Source organism: Mustela putorius, unplaced genomic scaffold, assembly GCF_011764305.1.
Source record: "Mustela putorius furo isolate JIRA1106 unplaced genomic scaffold, ASM1176430v1.1 tig00000145_pilon_pilon_pilon, whole genome shotgun sequence".
NCBI classification, from domain to species: domain Eukaryota; kingdom Metazoa; phylum Chordata; class Mammalia; order Carnivora; family Mustelidae; genus Mustela; species Mustela putorius.
In genome coordinates this window covers 39,671,211-39,691,370 of record NW_025421294.1, presented here as the reverse complement: position 1 = coordinate 39,691,370, position 20,160 = coordinate 39,671,211, and the positions used below count along the sequence as shown (strand labels likewise).

At 42.5% G+C, this 20,160-nt stretch overlaps 1 protein-coding gene across 7 annotated transcripts in view; it reads left to right on the top strand.

The window, feature by feature from the left end:
• DOCK2 (dedicator of cytokinesis 2) overlaps nucleotides 1-20,160 on the top strand; it is a 412,101-nt gene that overhangs the window by 44,667 nt on the left and 347,274 nt on the right. For all 7 annotated transcript variants that reach the window (XR_006605414.1, XM_004737633.3, XM_004737634.3 and 4 more), the window contains exons 9-14: nucleotides 4,787-4,868; nucleotides 11,209-11,344; nucleotides 13,631-13,706; nucleotides 14,821-14,897; nucleotides 15,440-15,565; nucleotides 16,982-17,106. Coding sequence is in view for 6 of the 7 variants with exons in the window: in XM_004737633.3 (XP_004737690.1) it covers nucleotides 4,787-4,868; nucleotides 11,209-11,344; nucleotides 13,631-13,706; nucleotides 14,821-14,897; nucleotides 15,440-15,565; nucleotides 16,982-17,106 (622 nt within the window). In the remaining variant the exon portion in view is untranslated. The remainder of the gene's footprint in view (nucleotides 1-4,786; nucleotides 4,869-11,208; nucleotides 11,345-13,630; nucleotides 13,707-14,820; nucleotides 14,898-15,439; nucleotides 15,566-16,981; nucleotides 17,107-20,160) is intronic.

The window sequence follows — 20,160 nt, the reverse complement described above, 5'->3', positions numbered from 1 at the left end:
AAGCCTGAGTTGCCCATTTGCAAAATGTTAGCACCACCCTCACAAGATCTTTTTTTTCAGACTTTAATGAGAAAAAGCAGGTGAAGCACAGGGCTTGACACACGGTGCTCCAAGTGGCAGTGGCTATTATGACTATTACTTTAACTGATTGCGCTTGAGAAAGGAGAAAGTAAGGGAACTTCTGGGTGCCTCAGCTTGAGGAAGCGAGAAAACCTTTTGTCACAGGTACCTTGGGGATAGCTGTCAGGGAATGGCAAGGGGCGTATGCACAAACACCATTTCAGGTGTGTTCAAAGGGGACAGGAATATTCACCTGCAGTGTTCACTGAAGCCCAGCCAGGTGAATTGGGCTGGCCTTTTAATAGTAGAGATTTAGATTTGCTATAAAGAAAAGCTATCCACCATGACAGTGCTGAAACCCTGATGAGAACTATTTAGGGAAATAGTTTCCAAAGGGAAAAGACTTTGGTACAACTCCAGTCCTGACTACTGGGCCCCTGGCATCTGCTTGAGGCTTAGACCATCATTCCAGGTGGTGACCTTGCCAGTCTTCTCCAGTGGGGTTTTGGCCCAACATATGGCCGCATATTTGAAGTCCCATATCTGAAATCCCAGTTGACATATTAGAATGCATCTGGGGTATAATCTCTCTGCCTTTATGGAGAAAGAGTTTTCTCCCTAGTTTGGCTGTTATGATGATTAAATGAGATCACATATTGTGCCTAGTGAATAGCAGTATTTTGGAAAATAATGGCTCTTTTGGAAACATTTGTGAAACACGAAGGGGCTTTCCATCTAAGAGGACTGAACTGAGGTTTGTGCATGATCTCACTTAATTCTCATTAGTTCATGTCATTTGGGTGAGAAAATGAGGCCCAGAAAGTTCAAGTGACTGGTTCAAAGTCATATGTATTTATTAATGGGAGAGCTAAGATTTCTACTCAGATCCATCTATCTGATTCCAAAGGCAAGATAATTCCCACTTTATTTTATTTTTTTAAAGATTTATTTATTTTAGGGAGAGAGAGAGAAAGAGAGAGAGCATGAGTGGGAAGAGTAGAGGGAGAAGGAGACAGAATCTCAAGTGATTCTGAGCCTGATGCAGGGTTCAATTTCATGACTCTGAGATCACGACCTGAGCTGAAACAAAAATTGGATGCCTACAGACTGGACCACCCAGTGCCCCTAATTCTCATTTTAGTATGTATGTCACCAAGGAAAGGGTTGTATTGAATATCCTAAATAGTTCTCATCAGGGTTTCAGCACTGTCATGGTGGATAGCTATTCTTTATAGCAAATCTAAATCTCTACTATTAAAAGGCCAGCCCAATTCACCTGGCTGGGCTTCAGTGAACACTGCAGGTGAATATTCCTGTCCCCTTTGAACACACCTGAAATGGTGTTTGTGCATACGCCCCTTGCCATTCCCTGACAGCTATCCCCAAGGTACCTGTGACAAAGATCCTAAAAGCTCTCATTGGACCCTTCCTACCTCTCAGAAAACATGATGCTTCATGATCGAATTGACAGGAGTGCCTGACCTGCTGGCCCATCTAAGTGATGGATGACCTTAACTAGCTCTGTGGAAAGAGGCAATGGATCAGTGACATGGCAGCTCTGTTCCCTGATGTGCCACACCAGATGATATGCTCAATGGGGCATGGCTGAGTGATGCCTCTGAGAGCACCAGAAATACAGGGAAGCCCTCAGGAAACTAAGAGATGAGGAAGAGGGGGGACAAAAGGGGCAAAAGCGAAAAAAGGGGGGCAGGGGAAGTAGAAAACTCTTAAGATGAGAAGAGGCATGATACAAGAGAGGGACAGGGGAACTTGGAAGCACTGCCTAAGTCATTCTGAGTCTAGATAGCTGTTCCTCCCCTAAGAAATCAGTCTCTCATCCACTCCTGCCTAGCCAGGGTTGACATACAATGGTGAGACAAGGCATTTCTTGCCAAAAGCAAGTGAGGGCATTTTCAATGTGGCCCAAATGTGGACTGGTGAAATTTGGCTGAGACTGAGCTTTCATTGTTGGGATGAATCATGGTCTGATTCCAGTGGATGCCTGAAGAGATCTGATTTGGGAAATTTACAGTAAATTTCCATAGGACCAAAAAGAAGCAGCCTAGACATCAGGTAGTGACAAGGCTCATTTCCAAAAAAAAAAAAAAAAAAAAAAAAAAAAAAAAGCTTTAGGAGGAGTTGGGATGGTCCTCCCCTTCCACAAAGGAGAGTGTCACGTACAGCAGGTCTCACCTATCTTGGTGCCAGGTGGACCTTTGTATTTACCATCCAGGTCTTTCTGGGCAGGGATGGATAAAGCCAGTTCAGCCCTCTAAACTGCTTTTCTTATTTATGATTACATTTCCCCTAGGAGAAAATTTCTGGTGCCTAATGTTTAGACCTGACAGACTTGTCCTCTACTAGGCATCTTACATGTGATCCAAGGTCCTGGGAAAGACCCAGGTATTTCACCATGACATTCTGGAAATAACCAATGGGAAATAATTTTAAATTTATAATTATATATATATAAATTATATAATTATATATATTATAATATATATATATATTATATATATAATTATAAATTTATATATATATTATATAATTATATATATATATAATTATATATATATATTATATATATATATAAAGCTCTCTCTCTATATATTTTATATATATATATAGAGAGAGAGAGCTTTAGAGGTTCCTTAGTTTGCTGAAAATTCCGCTAAAATTTTTAGAACTTATTAAAAAAAAATAAGAGGGGCACCTGGGTGACTTGTGTCCAACTCATAATTTCAGCTCAGGTCATAATTTCGGGGTTATCGGGATTAAGTCTCAGGTTAGGTTTTGTGCTCAGGTGAGTCTGCTTGTCCCTCTCCCTCCTCCTCTACTCCTCTTCCAGCATGTATGTATTCTCTCTCTCTCTCAAGTGAATAAATTAAATCTTTTTAAAAATTAAAAAAAAAAAAGGGGGCACCTCAGTGACTCAGTGGGCTAAGCCTCTGCCTTTGGCTCAGGTCATGATCCCAGGGTCCTGGGATTGAGCCCCGTATTGGGCTCTCTGCTCAGCAGGGAGCCTGCTTCCTCCTCTCTCTCTTTCTCTCAGCCTGCCTTACTGCCTACTTGTGATCTCTGTCCATCAAATAAATAAATAAAATCTTTTTAAAAATTTTAAAAGAAGGAAGAAAAGCTACTTTTAACCTGAAAAAAAGAGATAGATTTCTTTTATTTTAGAGAAAGAGTATATGTGTGCATGCAAGCTGGGGGAGGAGCAGAGTGAGACAGAGAGAGACTATTTTCAAGCAGACTCCCAGCTAAGCATGGAGCCCCATGCTGGGCTCTATCCCAGGACCCCGAGATCATGACCTGAGTGGAAATCAAGAGTTGGTTAATTAACTAACTGAGCCACCCAGGCGCCCCAGAAAAGCTACAATTAACTTGATTGAATTTTAACCAGTGGTTAATTCAGAACTGTGTTCATTTTGTTTTCAGTTCCCTTCTCCCTTGAACTTGCTCAGACTACTCTCCTTAGTCTTCTGGGAATGAGTAGAGAGAGTAGCAAATGGACAAATGGGAGAGAACAAATCTCTTAAAATACAGCAATTCCCCTTAATTTTGATAAATTATTGTTGTGTTTTTTTGGGATGACTTGGTTTTTGAGCTTTATTTTGTTTTTATACTAATTCAAGATAATGGGCATTTGTTTAACACCCAACAATATATGCTCCTATATGGCATGGCAAATGTTATGACTCAACTCAGCAAACTCTCAAGTTTCTCTTAGGTTAAAGAAGCACTAGACTTCTCAATTTTCTCAGTGTGGCTGGACTGACTAGTATGAATTTCACAAGGTGGTGTATGTTTGCCTGAAGATGTAAGATGGTAAATGATCATAGGTCAGAACTGTGTGACTGCCCCTCATAAAATCCTTCAGTGGATAGCCATTCCTTCTAGGATCAAGTCAAAATCCTTGGATGGCTTACAAGACCTCTCTAAGTTTTCTCTTACCACTTTCCCCTTGGATCTGTTTTTTTAGATGCATCAAGCTCCAGCGTGCCTCAGGGCCTTTGAATGTATGTTTGCTTTTCCTGAAACACTTCCCCTTCTTATTCTCTTTTCCTTATTTCTCTTTATTTACATGTCATATCCCTGGCAAAGACTTCCCTGACCATCCAGACCAGGCCAGACTTTTTTGATATACATTTTTGCAACGCCCTGAACTTTGTCTCTATGGCACGATTAAATATAAATAGTCACAACTGCATTTTGATAGTTATTTAAGTGTATCTCAGATAATGGCTAAGGCCATCCATGGTCTTTCACAGTATGATATTCATTCAAGGAAACAATCCCATGTCTAATGGATAATTTTTTTAAAAAATTCAAATCTCTATTTAGTCTTGAAAAGGGAATGAGATGAGAATGCATTCTTAATGTCCAGCAAAACATACCAAAACCCTTTCCCCAGTCTGTCCCACTCTTGATTCTACAAAGAATACTGCTACTCTTCAAAAATATTAGGTTGCTGGGCCAGAATTTGCTCAGGAGATGGGCTGGGGAAAGAGACTGTGAATGTACACATTAGTGATTCCTACCCCACCCCACCCCGGTCTCTGTAAGAACTTCAGTCTCTTAGAAAGAGGGACCACATCTGTCTCAAACACTACCATGTCTCCAGCAGCCCATACTTGTTGAGCACATAGTAGAGGCTTAATGAATATTTTTACTGAAGCATTGTTGAGCCCCAGGAAGTAATGTGTTGCCACTCCTCTTCCCACAGTGAGAACTACTTGGTCAGATGGGGCAGCAAGGGCTTCCCGAAGGAGATCGAGATGCTCAACAACCTGAAAGTGGTCTTCACGGTGGGTGTGCACTGCTTTCTTGTTACTGTCTTCCATACTCACAAGGGTATGATCTTGGAAACGATGCCAGTCACTTGGTCAGAAGGAAGCCTGACCTGGGTGCAGATCTGTGTTCTTGGTATTTCTGGAGAGATTCAGCAGACGGGGTATGTGTGGTGGGGTGTTGTGTGCCCTTTGGAAGCTATTAGGAAGATGGATCTTCCCCTCTCACTATCTCCTCCCTCTTTCTTTCTCACTCACATGAACATCAAGAACACTTGCAGAATGCTGTGTAAACAAGCATAGACCCCTTCCAGCAATAATGTCTACCTGAACTGGGAACAGCAGCTATTCTGATTTATCAGTTAATTCATGGTTAACCTGAGTTCCTTTCTTTTGCTCAGACTTTCTAAAAACCTCTCTAAAATGTATCAGAAAAAAAGAAAAGACCTTCTAAGAACATTTACTGCATTGATAAATTGGATATTCTGAATATAATCAAATCACAGATTACTAAAGTTCTTAACAGATCCCTGAGATCATTCTTCTATATACCAGTATTCCTGCGTGAAACATATGCAGAAATATTGAAATCAGTTCTTAGTTGGGTAATTTATTTCTGAAACTGAGCTTGGCTTTTTAGTTCTGGAAAAGAAAAACATTGGGGAAAAAAAGATAGGGGTTATTATTTCCAGCAAAGACCTTTCTCTTTTCCTATTTCCATGTGGGTGTGTTAAGAGTGTGATCTTAAGGTACCTAAAGATATTGGTGTTCTCTGTAAGCTCCTTTGGGGAAAAAGAGCTTTTATGAGATTTTTCACTCTGTTGCCTATGTTAGCAAGGGAAATTACAGAGGAGGAGCCAGGGAGGGATTTGGGCATTGGCCAAACCTATGAGTTTGATCCGGGAGTGACCGACATGCTAGATTAACCTACGTTGCTCTACAATAATTTTCCAGTTACAGCCCATTAAGTGCAATGTCTTATGTTATGTCACAATTAGATTGGAGCGCAGCTGATTTATTTTGTTTGTTATTTCCTGAAAAATGAGCCAGAGGCATGGAATAAGATTATAGTCGTAATTGCTTAGACAAAGTTTTCCTGGCATATATAAATGTGTCTCAGTTCTGCTTATTATTAGTTAGAAGGAGGAGCCTATTTAAGATTTTCTTGATAAATAAGAAGTCCCATGGGATTTCCAGATTAAACCAGGAGACAGATGTTTCATGAGAGGGACAGGGACAGGGAATCAATCAGTGGTTCATTTTGCAGATAACCAATTCATGATGTAAACATGCAGGAAAGGGCATCAATAAATTTGTGTCTCTCAATATCAATGAGAATGTGATTCTGCCTGCATGGAATTCTGCCTGTGCCACCACCTCTTCTACCCACAGCAAATGATTTTGGGAACCTTGGTTGACTGGTTCAATGAGCTAATACTTGAAATGATGGGGGTTTTTATTTGGGGACAAGGAAGGTCATGGTGCTCTAGCTTCTTTTATTGATTCAAAAGCTATCCAGTGAATACCTACTATGGGTAAGCTCTGTGCTAGATATTGAGGACAGAGCATTGAATAAGAGGATAGGTCCTTGCTTTCAAGATGTGCTGGGGAATTCAGAAAACAAGTAAATGAATAAATAAACAAGAATATATCAAAAGGCAATCCATGCAATGCAGATAATTAAAACAGGGTGATGTGATCGCTTTTGACTGGGCTTTTCTTCCTTCCTTATTTTCTTTCTTTTAAGGATTTTTTTATCCATTTACTTGACAGAGAAAGAGAGAGAGATAGGAAATAGGGAACACAAGCCGGGGATTGGGAGAGGGAGAAGTAGGCTTCCCACAGAGCATGGAGCCCTATGCGGGGCTCGATCCCAGGACCCCGGGATAGAGGACCTGAGCCAAAGACAGACACCCAACGACTGAGCCATCCAGGCACTCCTGGGCTTTACTTTTAGTTGGGCATTGAGGTAATGTTTAAGTTAGAGATGAGAGAAGACTTTGCAGGCATATAGCTTTCTGGTCTTATTTCTCTTATCTCTGGATGTTAGCTCTTTCTGGTTTCCTCTTTGAGGGCAGAACCCTAGGAGCTGGCACATGGGTTGGGCCAATGGTGAGCTTCCCCTGTCTGCTTTATAAACATTCACCATCCTTGGCTCTGTAAGAGGAAAGCAGAGCATGCTACCAGTTTCCCTAAGAATTTTCTCAGTTTGGGGATTATTGCTAACACACAGAAAACAAGACTGAACAGAAAAAGGAGTACTAATGGATTAGTAAATTAAGTGACACATGTTTTAAATTCTGTTGTCCTGCCTCAACGTCCCTAATATGCCTGAGTTTTATAAGGCCAAAATAAAAATGATTGAGAAACACCACAGATTGGAACATGGTTCTGAGTGAGGATTGCACATTTATACACTCTCCAGAGAACAACGTGTGCTCACGTATTTTGTTAGATGCTAAGTTTCTCTAGTGCCAAGAGTCTCTATTGAGGCAGCTCTTAGAGATCTGGTGTCTTCCTTGAATCAAATGAAATCTCTTCAAAGAAGTGGAGTGGAATTGGGCATTTACCCTAAAGATACAAACGTAGTGATCCAAAGGGGCACATGTACTCGAATGTTTATAGCAGCAATGTCCACAATAGCCAAACTATGGAAAGAACCTAGATGTCCATCAACAGATGAATGGATCAAGAAGATGTGGTATATGATAGTTGTCTTTCTCTGCTTGACTTATTCACAAAACAAACTGAGGGTTGTCGGGGGGAGGGGGTTTGGGAGAAGGGGGTGGGATTATGGACATTGGGGAGGGTATGTGATTTGGTGAGTGCTGTGAAGTGTGTAAACCTGGTGATTCACAGACCTGTACCCCTGGGGATAAAAATATATGTTTATAAAAAATAAAAAAAAAAAAAAAAAAGAAGATGTGGTATATATACACAATGGAATACTATGCAGCCATCAAAAGAAATGAAATCTTGCCATTTGCGACAACATGGATGGAACTAGAGCGTATCATGCTTAGCGAAATAAGTCAAGCAGAGAAAGACAACTATCATATGATCTCCCTGATATGAGGAAGTGGTGATGCAACATGGGGGCTTAAGTGGGTACGAGAAGAATAAATGAAACAAGATGGGATTGGGAGGGAGACAAACCATAAGTGACTCTTAATCTCACAAAACAAACTGAGGGTTGTTGGGGGGAAGGGTTTGGGAGAAGGGGGTGGTATTATGGACATTGGGGAGGGTATGTGTTTTGGTGAGTGCTGTGAAGTGTGTAAACCTGGTGACTCACAGACCTGTACCCCTGGGGATAAAAATATATGTTTATAAAAAATAAAAAACTATATTAAAAAAAAAAAAAGAAGTGGAGTGTAAGAGGGGCTTAATTAAGAACCTCGTAGGCTTACCTAGTACGTTAGTTGCCGGAGCTGCCATTACAAAGTGCCACAGTCTGGGTAACTTAAGGAACAGAAACTTATTTTCTTGCAGTTCTGGAGGCTGGAGGTCCAAGATCAAGGTGTGTGCAGGACTGAATTCTTGTGAGGCCTCTCTCCTTGGCTTGCAGATGGCCACTTCTCCCAGTGCTCTCACATTGTGTTCTCATGCGGTCTGCTCTGTGTGTGTGTCTGTGTCCTAGTCTCCTCTGCTTGTAAGGATACCAGTCATTGCATAACCTCATTTTAGCTTAATCACTTCTTGAAAGGCCCTATATCCAAATACATTTTGAGGTGCTGGGGGTTAGGACTTCAACACATGAATTCTGAGGGGATGTAATTCAGTCCATAACATCTAGGAAGGATCTTTTCAGGTGGCAGGGCTTTTGTGGTTCTAGAATGCCTCTGAAAGATACCAAAAATGTGAAAATTCCTAAAGAGACAAGAGAAGTAATTAAAGACGGAGATCATTATACAGAAGCAGGAATTGCGCTCCTATGGATGGGAAGGATTTAGAAATATAAAGGAATAAGAGACAAGCATCTGAGGCAGAGATGTGGACAGGGGGCTTAGCAAAAAAGAATGAGTTGAAAGTGAGCATCGTGTGTTTGTGGTGCAATAAAGGAATCTTTGTGACAAAAATAGAGTACTTACATGCAGAGAATAGTAGGGAATCAGGCTAGGACAGCCGGAAATATATTATGTCTGGGACCTTTCACGTCATCTGTGGAAGATTAGCACTAATAGGGTAGAAAATCAGGAGCTAGTAACATCGTTGTGGGGAGAGAAGTGAAATAATGAATATGACTTCTAAAGATATGTTTGTAGAGGATTTCAGGGTAGGTGAGAGGAAGGAGTCAGGCAGGCCAGAGAAAAGGCTGTTCAATCATCTGTATGCGAGGTAATTGGGATTTCAAATTCAGGTGCCTACAAAGCAGGGCAGGGAATACAAATGAGTGGCTAAGCTTCCTTCGTCAGGAAGCCCCCTTTTCCTCTGCTTTTCCTTTTCCCCTGTTCCATAGGGAGACTTTGGAGAGTAGAGAAGCAGATGTCCATTTCCTCAGCCAGTGAAGGGACAACCCTTGTATCAGCCAGTAGTTCTCCAGAGAACCTGAACCAACAGGTTATATAGATAGACTTATTCTAAAGATTTGGCTTCCATGATTGTGGGGACTGGCAAACTTGAAACCTGTATGGCTGGCCAGGAGCCTGAAACTCAGGCAGGTTTTCTATACTGCTACCTGAGGCAGAATTCCTGCTTCATTGGGAAGCCTCAGGTTTGGGTGCTGGAAGTACAACAGTGAATGAGGTCTCAAGGCCTTCAGCTGATTGGATGAGGCATATCTACATTATGGAAGCATATCTCCTTGACTTAAGTCAATTGATTATAGATGTTAATCTGACTTACAAAATACTTTCATAGCAACATCTGGACTAGTGTTTGGCCAAACAACTAAGCACTATAACCTAGCCAAGTTGATGCATAAAATGTAACCATTGGACACCCCAAGCAGAAAGATGTGGACAACACTAGGCCATGATTTGTTTCCAGATCACACCCCCATGCTCTTCTTTCCACACCAGCCACAATGAGAGGGTGGGAGTGGCTGCTTTGCCTGGGCCCTGACTCTTATGTGAGCTGACAGGCTATTCCCAGTGCATATGAGGATTAATTTGGAGGAAAAGTAACTTTTCCCGAGTGAGGGCAGGTCCAGGATTTCCTACTCTGATGCCAACAACATGCCTTGATGTTCTTTTTTTCTTAACCCAGCTGGAAGACATTCCCAAGAACACCGAAACTTTTAGATTTGAGCAGGACAGTCAGATGTTGAGGTGGTCTGGTTGGCTTTCCCTCCACTGTATCTTTCTGATGGTGAGAGAGATATGTTGTGGTGATTTGGTTTATAGACTTTGGTCTTAGAATGACTGTATAGTGTCTCCAAGGACTAAGATCATGACTGCAGGGAAACCCCTTGTCTTCTTTGTGTCTCAGTGTTCCCATCTGTAAAATAGGGGTGCAGTAGTACTATCTACTTCAGAGAGTTGTTGAGGATCAAATAAGACAGTGGCTTATGAGAAACTTGGCACAGTGCATAACACGTTAGTGTAGTTCACCATGTCGGTGTTCTTCTTCAGGGCACATACTGGAGTGCACTCTGCTGTCCCCCTTGAGGTTAGCTGCAACCACCTGCCTTGCTTTGGTCATTGAAATGCAAGCCCAAGTGATGTGTGGAAGATTTAAGGGCCTGTAAGTGATTTGTCACCTTTCCTTCTCCTGCTGTGCGGACAGTGGAAGCATGTGTTGTGATGAGATGGATCATCTGTCAGCTAGGAACCCTGCGTAGGTAGATAAGCGGAGTCCCCAGCCATCTTCATTGGGCAGGTAGCCTGAGCTAGAAGTAAACTTCTGTTGTCTCTAAGCTCTGAGATGCTGGGATTGTTTGGTGTCACACCAACCCACTCCTGAGTGATATCCAGACCCCAGGTGCTCAGGAAATGATAACCGTTGGGACTGTACCCTCTTCCTTTTGCTTTCTCCCTCAGTGGTGATGAGCAGTGATCAGACGGATGAAGTCATCTGTGGCAACTGCTATTTTGGATCCATCAGCTGACATATAGGAGATGCCACCTGCATAACTGATATTGTACTTCTATCCTTCTCTCCCTGTTGGTTTGAAATTGAAGAATTGGGGTTGAACACCAGGGACCTGTCAGTCCGTTTCCTTTCTAAAACTCACCTTTCTTATCTATGAAATGGGTATGATCGTCTTGTTTTCTACCTTTCCCAGGACAAATTGTATGAGTGGTCCGTGTATATTAGGTGCTAAGTACATCCCCCCACAATTTACTATTAGTGGGCTTCCTTTTCTAATTCTCTAGACACATCCATCATGTGTAACTATTCATTTCCTGCTCTGTAGGATCTCGGAAACAAAGACCTCAACAGGGATAAAATTTACTTGATTTGTCAAATAGTCCGAGTTGGGAAGATGGATCTCAAGGATACGAATACGAAAAAGTGCACGCAGGGACTAAGGCGACCCTTTGGGGTGGCAGGTAAGGACATACTACACACTATTAACTTTTATCAAAGTGCATATTTTATTTGGCTGAATTTTTAAGATTATTTCTTTCTCTCTCCTCTTACCCACCCCCTCCCCCAATATATACCAGACAGCTCCTAATACCTACATTTCTGGTGACTAAATCAAAATAATTGGTGACTAAGTCCAGATTTATGATGAAGGTGGTGAATAATGGATTCCTTGGGTCTGCAGCAGAGTGCTGGGAGCATAGTGCCGTCTGAGCAGTTGGCGCCCTTGCTCCCCAGTGTGGTGAGGAAGGAAGAACAGTACTAGTGGGATCTAATTATGAGGAACAAATCATTTTTTAAAAAAATATCCAGGACAGGAAATGCAGTTACACAGAATGAGTCATGGCCACATATCTAAATTCCAGATGGAAGTGGACGTTTGGAGAGTCCGTGTGACCAAATGAGGTTGCTTCTGAGCAGCCTCACCTCCGCATTTTTCTCCAAGCCTTAGTTCTCTCTCTTGGGGTTTCTAAGACTTTATCATTCTTGTCCCACTTTTATGGGTTTTGTTATTTAACTAGAACTCGCATTGTTATTTACCTAATATATTTTCTTTTAATTAGCCCACTTAAAATTAAAAGACCTTTTTTTCTTAAAAGAGCATTTGAAGACCTGTGGAAACAGCAGTTTGATATGCCAGTTTTATTTCTTTTTATTAAATATGTATTTTAGTCGTATACCATTTATAATTCCTCTATATCATATATAAACTCACTGTTTCATGTTTTTCCTTTAAAGATACTGATCTGTCTGTATTCACAAACCACCTGGCTTTCCAACTAGTCCCCTAGCACTGCTTACAAATTGGCTGGGTGGACAAGTTAGCTTATAAGGAGCCAAATGGTTTTTTAATCAGGCATTGTTGCTAGTTAGCTAACTAGGTGACCTTGGGCACGCATTTTCCCCAGGGTCTTAGTTTCATTATCTACAAAATGAGAGACTTTGACTTGATTGGTCTGTGCCCTGCTCTGAAATGCTGATTCTATATAAGGAATACTCCTGGCATCACAGTGTCCCTGTTAAGATAGGAAGCGTCCTTCAGTCTTAGCTCAGAGTGTGCCTTTGTCCCCAGCTCTAGTCTGCTCTCCTTTGGTTTCAGGGGACAACAATCCTGATGTAACTGAAAAGTTCAGGCATAGATTGCTTCAGGCATAGCTGGATCCAAGAACTCAAATTTATATCTCACTCTGTCCTCTTGCTGGCTTATTCTGAAGATGACTGTCCAATTAGCTGGCAAAACATGGGCCAGCTAGTTCAAGCTTGAGTCTACCAGTTGAGTAATCCAGGGGAAAGAAAGCACCCCTTCCCATGAGTTTTAGTACAAGCCCCAGGAACATGAACATAGGCCACGTGTTCATCCCCTAAACAGTTATTTTGGGCAGGGGTATGTGGTCCTCTGATTGGCCAAGTCCTGTGAACAACTCTGGAGCCGGAGGGAGATTGTTCCTCCCAAACCATGCTCACTGAGATGGGTGAGGGGTGTCTGTTTATCATAGAGAAGGGATACTGGTTAAATTCACATAACTAGATGTGGTCACTGGTAGATTATTACCCCAATGGGGCAACGTTCTTGGGTCCCCTCCCTCCTCAGGAGCTTTGTACTATCACTTTGCTATTGCTCAATAAACCTTGCTTTGCTGCCCCCTGCCAAAAAAATTATTATCCCCATGGTTTTAATGGCTCCCTGACCAGGGCCTGTAGAGTTTGAGATATTTCATACTACTGGGATTTGGGCTATATCCGATCAGCTTTTCTCCATGGTTCTCTCCTGGCCTCACAACAGTTTCTATAATCCCCTCTCTTATGCAGTTCTTCACCTTTGTTTTATGGACATTTGGTGGCTAATTTAAGGAGAAGTTTCAGAGGATTCAGGATCCCTCTGGAATTGCAGGGTTCAAGCTTCCTATAGGCATGTGTCTGTGCATATGAACATGTTTATGAAAAGGGGGTAAGGAGATTTCATTAGATTCTCAGGTCCTATAGGGAGTCACTGTGCTTGGATTTTGTAGGCACAGTAGACATCCAGTACATATATGTCAAATCCAAACTTAGTTGTTTATTACTTACTTGTTGCATGTTATGAACCCTTGCTGTCTGTGTATTGCCTGCTGCCGTCTAGCTTGTCTTTTTAGACTTCCTGACCCAGCCTCTAGTACTACATCTCATCCCATTGACATGGTTTCCTGGAAGCAGGAGGATATAAGTCATTAATAGATTTTTCTCTTTTTTGTTTGTTTGTTTGTGTTTAGTTATGGACATAACAGACATCATCAAGGGGAAAGCAGAGAGTGATGAAGAAAAGCAGCACTTCATTCCTTTTCACCCGTGAGAGATTTCTCCATTCCTTCCTCTTCTCTTAAACCACACCCTTTCTCATTGAGGGCTGCTCAAAAGCAAGGTGCACTGATTCCCTGAGTTGGTGATCGCCCTATGGGGCCTCCCAAGAGGAGAACAGGAAAAGAATGATGATCTCAGTGCTAAGGCACTTGAAACCAGCCAGACTCTCACCATTCATTCATCAGATGTTATTTATTCAACAGAGTTTGATTGAAAGCTGGCAGAGGGCTGGGCACGGTGCTAGGCACCAGGCATGAAATGGTCAACAAGATAGACATGGCCCTGTCTTTGTGGAGCTTATGTTTAGATGGGGAACTAAGTAGATAACAAAAGATTAATGCATTAACTACAAGTAATAAGGAACCACAACTCTGTGAAGGAACAGCTTATCAGGGAATTGTTATCTGGTTCTCACTGATAGAAATATTCATGATTTCAGAGGGAGGGTAGTGAGGAGGGTAAATGTTCTTTTCCTGCTCTAAAAAGGAGTCTGTAAGGAAGTAGGACCCCATGTTTGAGAATGTTGTCCTCACTTTGTTACACCAAGGATGTCCAAGGAGAATGGAATTTTGCCACTGGTAATGAAGTCTGTGACTCTTGTTAAGGTATGTGATTAGGACTGAGCAGGAGCAGCTAGTCTTTGCCATCTTGCTGAATGGATGTTGCTTTTGAGGGCTTAGGAATCCTTTTCTAAGAATATATATATATAAGATATATATATATCTTCTCTACTTGTAGCAATAACATTCCCAGATCTCAGAGCCATGTTGGTTTGTGAAAAAGAGAAATCTGTTTCTTTTTTTTTTAATTTTTAATTTTTTATAAACATATAATATATTTTAATCCCCTGGGGTACAGGTCTGTGAATCATCAGGTTTACACACTTCACAGCACTCACCATAGCACATACCCTCCCCAATGTCCATAACCCCGAGAAATCTGTTTCTTGATGGCACATATGTTGACTGAGCTGGCTTGGGCAGGCTCACTTTTCACCTAAGGTATATGGGGACACTGGTAACTTTGTGGAGCACGTGGACCTCAAGATAGGGACCCCATAAGAGTACCATGCAAGAATTTTGTGCTTTCTTTTCCTTCCCAGAGTGACAGCTGAGAATGACTTCCTTCACAGCCTGCTGAGCAAAGTCACAGCCTCCAAAGGAGACAGTGGAGGGCAAGGTACAGTGCCACAATGCGCCGAGTGGGTTGGGTTCTGGCTTGGGAGCTCTTGATTCTTTGGAAAACAGATCAAAATCGTAAACCCTGGGAAACATAGTCTTCCTTCCAGACAGACCACTGTGAAAAATGGGAGCGTGTGATCTATGGAAATGGAAGCCACATCTCCTGAATCTGAATGTCCTCGTGCCCAAAGCACAGCTCCTATGTGTCAGGCACCTTTATAGAGCTCCTTATTTGACTGAATTCTTCCCACGGTCTTGTGAGATAGGTGGTACCCACCTCACTGCACAAAGCCTGCGTGGGGGAATTTGACAGAAGCGGACGCTGTTGGAAGTAACGAGTGGCATTCAAACCCACAGATACCTGGCCCCAGAGCCCCTCTGCTTTCTACCTTCTGCCTCCTCCTGTGTTGGGTCACTACATCTGTGATTGTTGCTGCTTCCAGCAGTCTCCTCCAGAAAGAGCCCAAAGGGAGAGATGGTGGGAGGGTGAGCATGAGCATACCTTGAAGTTGGCTTTTCATGATAGTCATTCCCTTCCAGGCCTCTGGGTGACCATGAAGATGCTTGTGGGTGACATCATTCAAATCCGCAAGGACTACCCACACCTGGTGGACAGGACCACTGTGGTGGCCAGGAAGCTGGGCTTCCCAGAGATCATCATGCCAGGTCTGGCCTTCCTATGGGGCAGGAGTGGGTCTGGCTTGTCACAACTATTTTCTTCTCAAAAAGTCAACTCCTTCCTTTTCAACTGCTTTTTTTCTATTTCTCTCCCTGAAGGTAACCACTGAAAATGATTTTTGTATATCCAAAAATCTTCCCTATAGTCACATAATAAACGCAGGCACATAAATATATACACATGCACTTTTTTTGCCTCACAGATGGGATCACACTTCATATGCCTTATATAACATTACTTTATATGCTTTATATAGGGTTCTGCCACTTGGTTTATCACTTAATTTATCATAGACATCCTTCCTACTTCACTACACATAGAATAATTCTATTCTATTGGGGAGAAAATTGTCATTCTCTTAAATTTTAAACTACATATATTTTTTTTATTACCAGAGGACACTATGCCCGCTGTAAAATGTTCAAATTGCACGAAAAGGTAAAAAGTGAAACATTAAAAGCTCCCTCAAATTTTTGTCTCCAGAAGTAACCTCTATTAAAATAGTCCAGGGCGCCTGGGTGGCTCAGTGGGTTAAGCCGCTGCCTTCGACTCAGGTCATGATCTCGGGGTCCTGGGATCGAGGCCCACGTCGGGCTCTCTGCTCAGCAGGGAGCCTGCTTCCCTCTCTCTCTCTGCCTGCCTCTCTGTCTACTTGTGATCTCTCTCTGTCAAATAAATAAATAAATAAATAAATAAATAAATAAAATAAAATAGTCCAAACATGATCATAGTAAAAGAAAAACAAATGATATTATGTAATAACACTATCTTGAAACTTCCCTTTTTATCTTAAACCCGTCTTAGGCTTGCGTCCACCACTGCTCTCGCTGACTCACCCCTTTCCACAATGTACGGTGGTCCACTGGGGGCCTGTGCTTTACCTGACACGGCAATTCCCCGTGCATTCCGCTGCGGGGTTTTCTATTCTTACCGCCCCCATTCCTGAAGACCCTCTGGACCTCTTCCTGACCCCCTGTCCTTGGACTCGTGAAAAGTCACCCTACCTGCATCAGCACAGTGAAGGATCTGGGGCTGCAACTGTGGACTGTGGTTGTTATTCATCATGGGCCCAGGAGCTCTCCTTTGCCTTCCCAGAAGGTGTCACTAGAGGATGGAAATTCAGTAATTTTAATGACGAGAGACGAAGAGAGCCGATTTTGACCATCCAACCTACCTTTTTGCAATTGATGTCCTAACGTTCCTCCTTCCCCTTGTTACCTCCTTCTCCAACCTCCCTGATGAGGAAACAACACTTTTTGGAAACATGTCTGATGTTAGTTTCATTAGCAGACGTCAAGGCCGGGCACTTGCCTTCCCACCCCCGCCCCCGTGCCTTCTAGTCAGTGTCTCTCCTGGGTGTAGAGACATGCCAACTCTTGTCTCTCTCTCTCCTCTGCCTGCAGGGGATGTCAGGAACGACATCTACATCACTCTCTCACAAGGCGACTTTGACAAGTACAACAAGACCACGCAGAGGAATGTGGAAGTGATCATGTGTGTGTGCGCGGAGGATGGCAAAACGCTGCCTGTAAGGGGCCCTGTTGCTTCTCTGGGTGCCCCGGCTGCCTTGAGGGCTTCTGCTCACCCAGATTTGCTTTTCCCATCCTGGTATGCTCCCTAAATGTCAGGTGCCTTCGGGATGGCCTTGAGTAATGTGATCTACACCTTTAGAGCTCGGTTTGTACACTGGCCCATAGTAAGACCTTGTGCCGTTTTCTCTTTACATCAAAGCAGTGTTTCAATGTCTGCTTCTCCCCTTTCATGATCCCTTCTTTTTCTTTTTCCTCTTTCTTTCTTTTCTTTTCTTTCTGCTTGGCTTCAGCTCACAGGTCAGCTTCTTGTTGTTAAAATGTTCTCATTGAAATCTGAGCTGGTTTATTCAGACAAAATCCCTGGCAAGAAAAAGGATCAATACAAAGCCTGGGGCTGGTGTGGAGACTCAGGATGGCCTCAAAACAGACATTCCGAACACTCAATCCAACTCCCTAGTGCCCAGCTAGAAATTCTGGTGGAAAGCCTTATTCGTAAATTGATCTCCAGAGGGCCAACACCGTATAGTCAAGAATGCAAATCACATTGCTATAAATATTTATACAGCATATGTCCTATACAATATTTCTCATGTGTGTTTACATTTATTTACTTATATTTCCTTTAAGGTTGTCAGCAATTGTGTCCAGTGTGTGGGAGGGTTCTGCTTCTCAATTTCTCCTTTTGGAGTACTGAGCTGAAAATAAAATCAGCTCTCCGCAGCAGTTTCAGCGTGGGCAAAGATTCCGCTTAGGCCACAGCAGGTGATTAGATAGAACAGTGGGGTGGGGGGTGGTGAGTATTGATAAATCATCTGCTCTAGCCTTGGGGCAGGGCTCAGGCAGGTTTTGCTACCCTCTACCTAAGAACATAACTAGCATTCACAGAGGAAATGCTATGTGCCAGGCACTGGGATAAGTACGATGTGTTACCATTATTATTCCCATTTTTACAGAGGGTGAAACTAAACGTTCAAGTGAAACCACTTTTCCAAGGTCATGAAGTTAGTATGTGGCAGAAATGGAGTTTGAGTCCAGGTTTCAGGCCCTCTTAAATAGTTCATGGGGATGCCTATCCATTTAAAAAAGTCCCCCAACTTGTTTCTCATTTCAAAAATGAAGCTAATAACAACTTCTATCAAATCCTGGGAAGATTCGTAATTATTTTTTGAATTTAAAAAAATCCTGTTGTCTTTTTGTTGGTAAAGACTGGCCCCCTTAATTACTATCTGGTTGAGCAAAAATCCAAGGGTTTAACTCATCCTCTCTTTGTTGGATTCTGAAAAGTAAAGTAAGTGAGAGACACTTTGCTCAAAAGAACACAAAAGAAGAGCAGAGGTTTTTATCTGAAAGGGAAATTGCATTTCACGAAGGTATAGACCATTGCTTTGAAGTTATTTTTATCCAACTACCTGTTGGAGGACTTTTAAACCTCAGCTTCATTTTTGAAAACACTGATACGCTTGCCTTCGGTATTGCTGAAGGACAAATTGGAGGGAACAGTTAACAGGAAGGCAAGCGTCTTATCTTGCTTCTGAACCATTCTTCTTCCACCCCTCTGTCACCCTTTCCAGTCACACCCTAAGGCTAAGCAGACACACTCTTCAAAGATGAATATATAAGCAGGTATTCTGGGGGCTGAAATGAAGAGGTAACTATGGGGCACGGTGGTAATTTGCAGTTTCCTCTATTAGGCAAGTTATGGGGGAGTTCAGTTGACTGACTATTGAAAATTGCTAAGGAAGCTTGTGGGAGGCTGTTCTTTCTTTATTTGCAGAAATAAATATTACTGCCTAATTAAGTGTCAGGCAGCACACTCAAACACTTGATACTGGTGGGTTCCTATGGGAATAGTCCCCTTCAGGAATATCTAGTTCTTTTCTTGTTACAGGCGCACACTGCTTTTAGAGGAGCAGGGCCAGAGGACAGAGTGTGTTACACTTGCCCTTGGCTCACTTTGGGGTCTCAGTGAACTTGTTCAGGAGGGGACACAGCAGAGAAGCTAATGGTGTGGGCTCTGGGATCAAATAGATCAGATTTAAGTCCCAACCTCCCTTCCTAGTACCTGTGTAATCTTCGGCAAGTTTTATTTGTCTGTAAAAGAGGAATCATCTTGGGGTTGCAAGTTAAACAAAATGGTACCAGTAAAGCACCTGGTTTGCAGTAAATACTCAGAAACAGGAAGGGGGGGTAATATTTAGAGAAGATAGAGCAACTGGGCAGGAACCCAGGCAGTCCAATAAGCAATCTGATGTGGACGGATGCCTGAAACAAGTTTAAGGAGAAGTGAGAAGGCTCTGATGCCAGGCCTAGAAACCTCTGCTCTTCTGAGACCAGCTAGCTTACGTGGGTAGAGGCAGGGCACGGAGGACAGGACATTAGAGTGCTTAAGACCATGGACTCTGGGGCCAGGCAGCCTAGTTCAATCCCTAATGCAGCCTGGTTAGCAGAAGGACCTTGAATAAGTTATGTAATGTCTCTATGCCTACAGTTTTCAGTCTGAATAGTAGGAGACTGGCAGTTGCACCTTGCTTTTGTGAACTTCAGATGAGATGATCTACACAATAGGTGTTCATTAAAATTGACCATTATTACTAGAAAGGAATGGTAGTATTCTGCTTTTATTCTTGCCTTATAGATGGCATCTTCCTGGGATGTGGCCTTATAGGTGTAGGACCCTCAGTCTCTTAAAGTGCATTCACATCCATGGGGTCATTTGTTCCTCTGGTGATTACCACCAGGTACACAGGGCCTGTGTGAGGAGGCTGATTTTCCCTGCTGCTAAAGTGTGTCCACTAAGTCAGCATTAAAGCCTCTAGGCTTTCCTGATTCCTGCTCACATTGAAGACAATCTGAAACCAACTAGGAATTCTCACTGTTAATTGGGGGTCTTGGGGGTGGGCAATGGGGAAAATTATTAAACAGGTTTACTTGAGACATATATAAATTCATATTTTCTCTAAAACTGGGCTCAGTCCCTGGTCATGATTCTCAACACACGTGAAAACATTCAATTTTAACTCTGGCATGTTGAAGGGAGGGTCTTAGGTCTT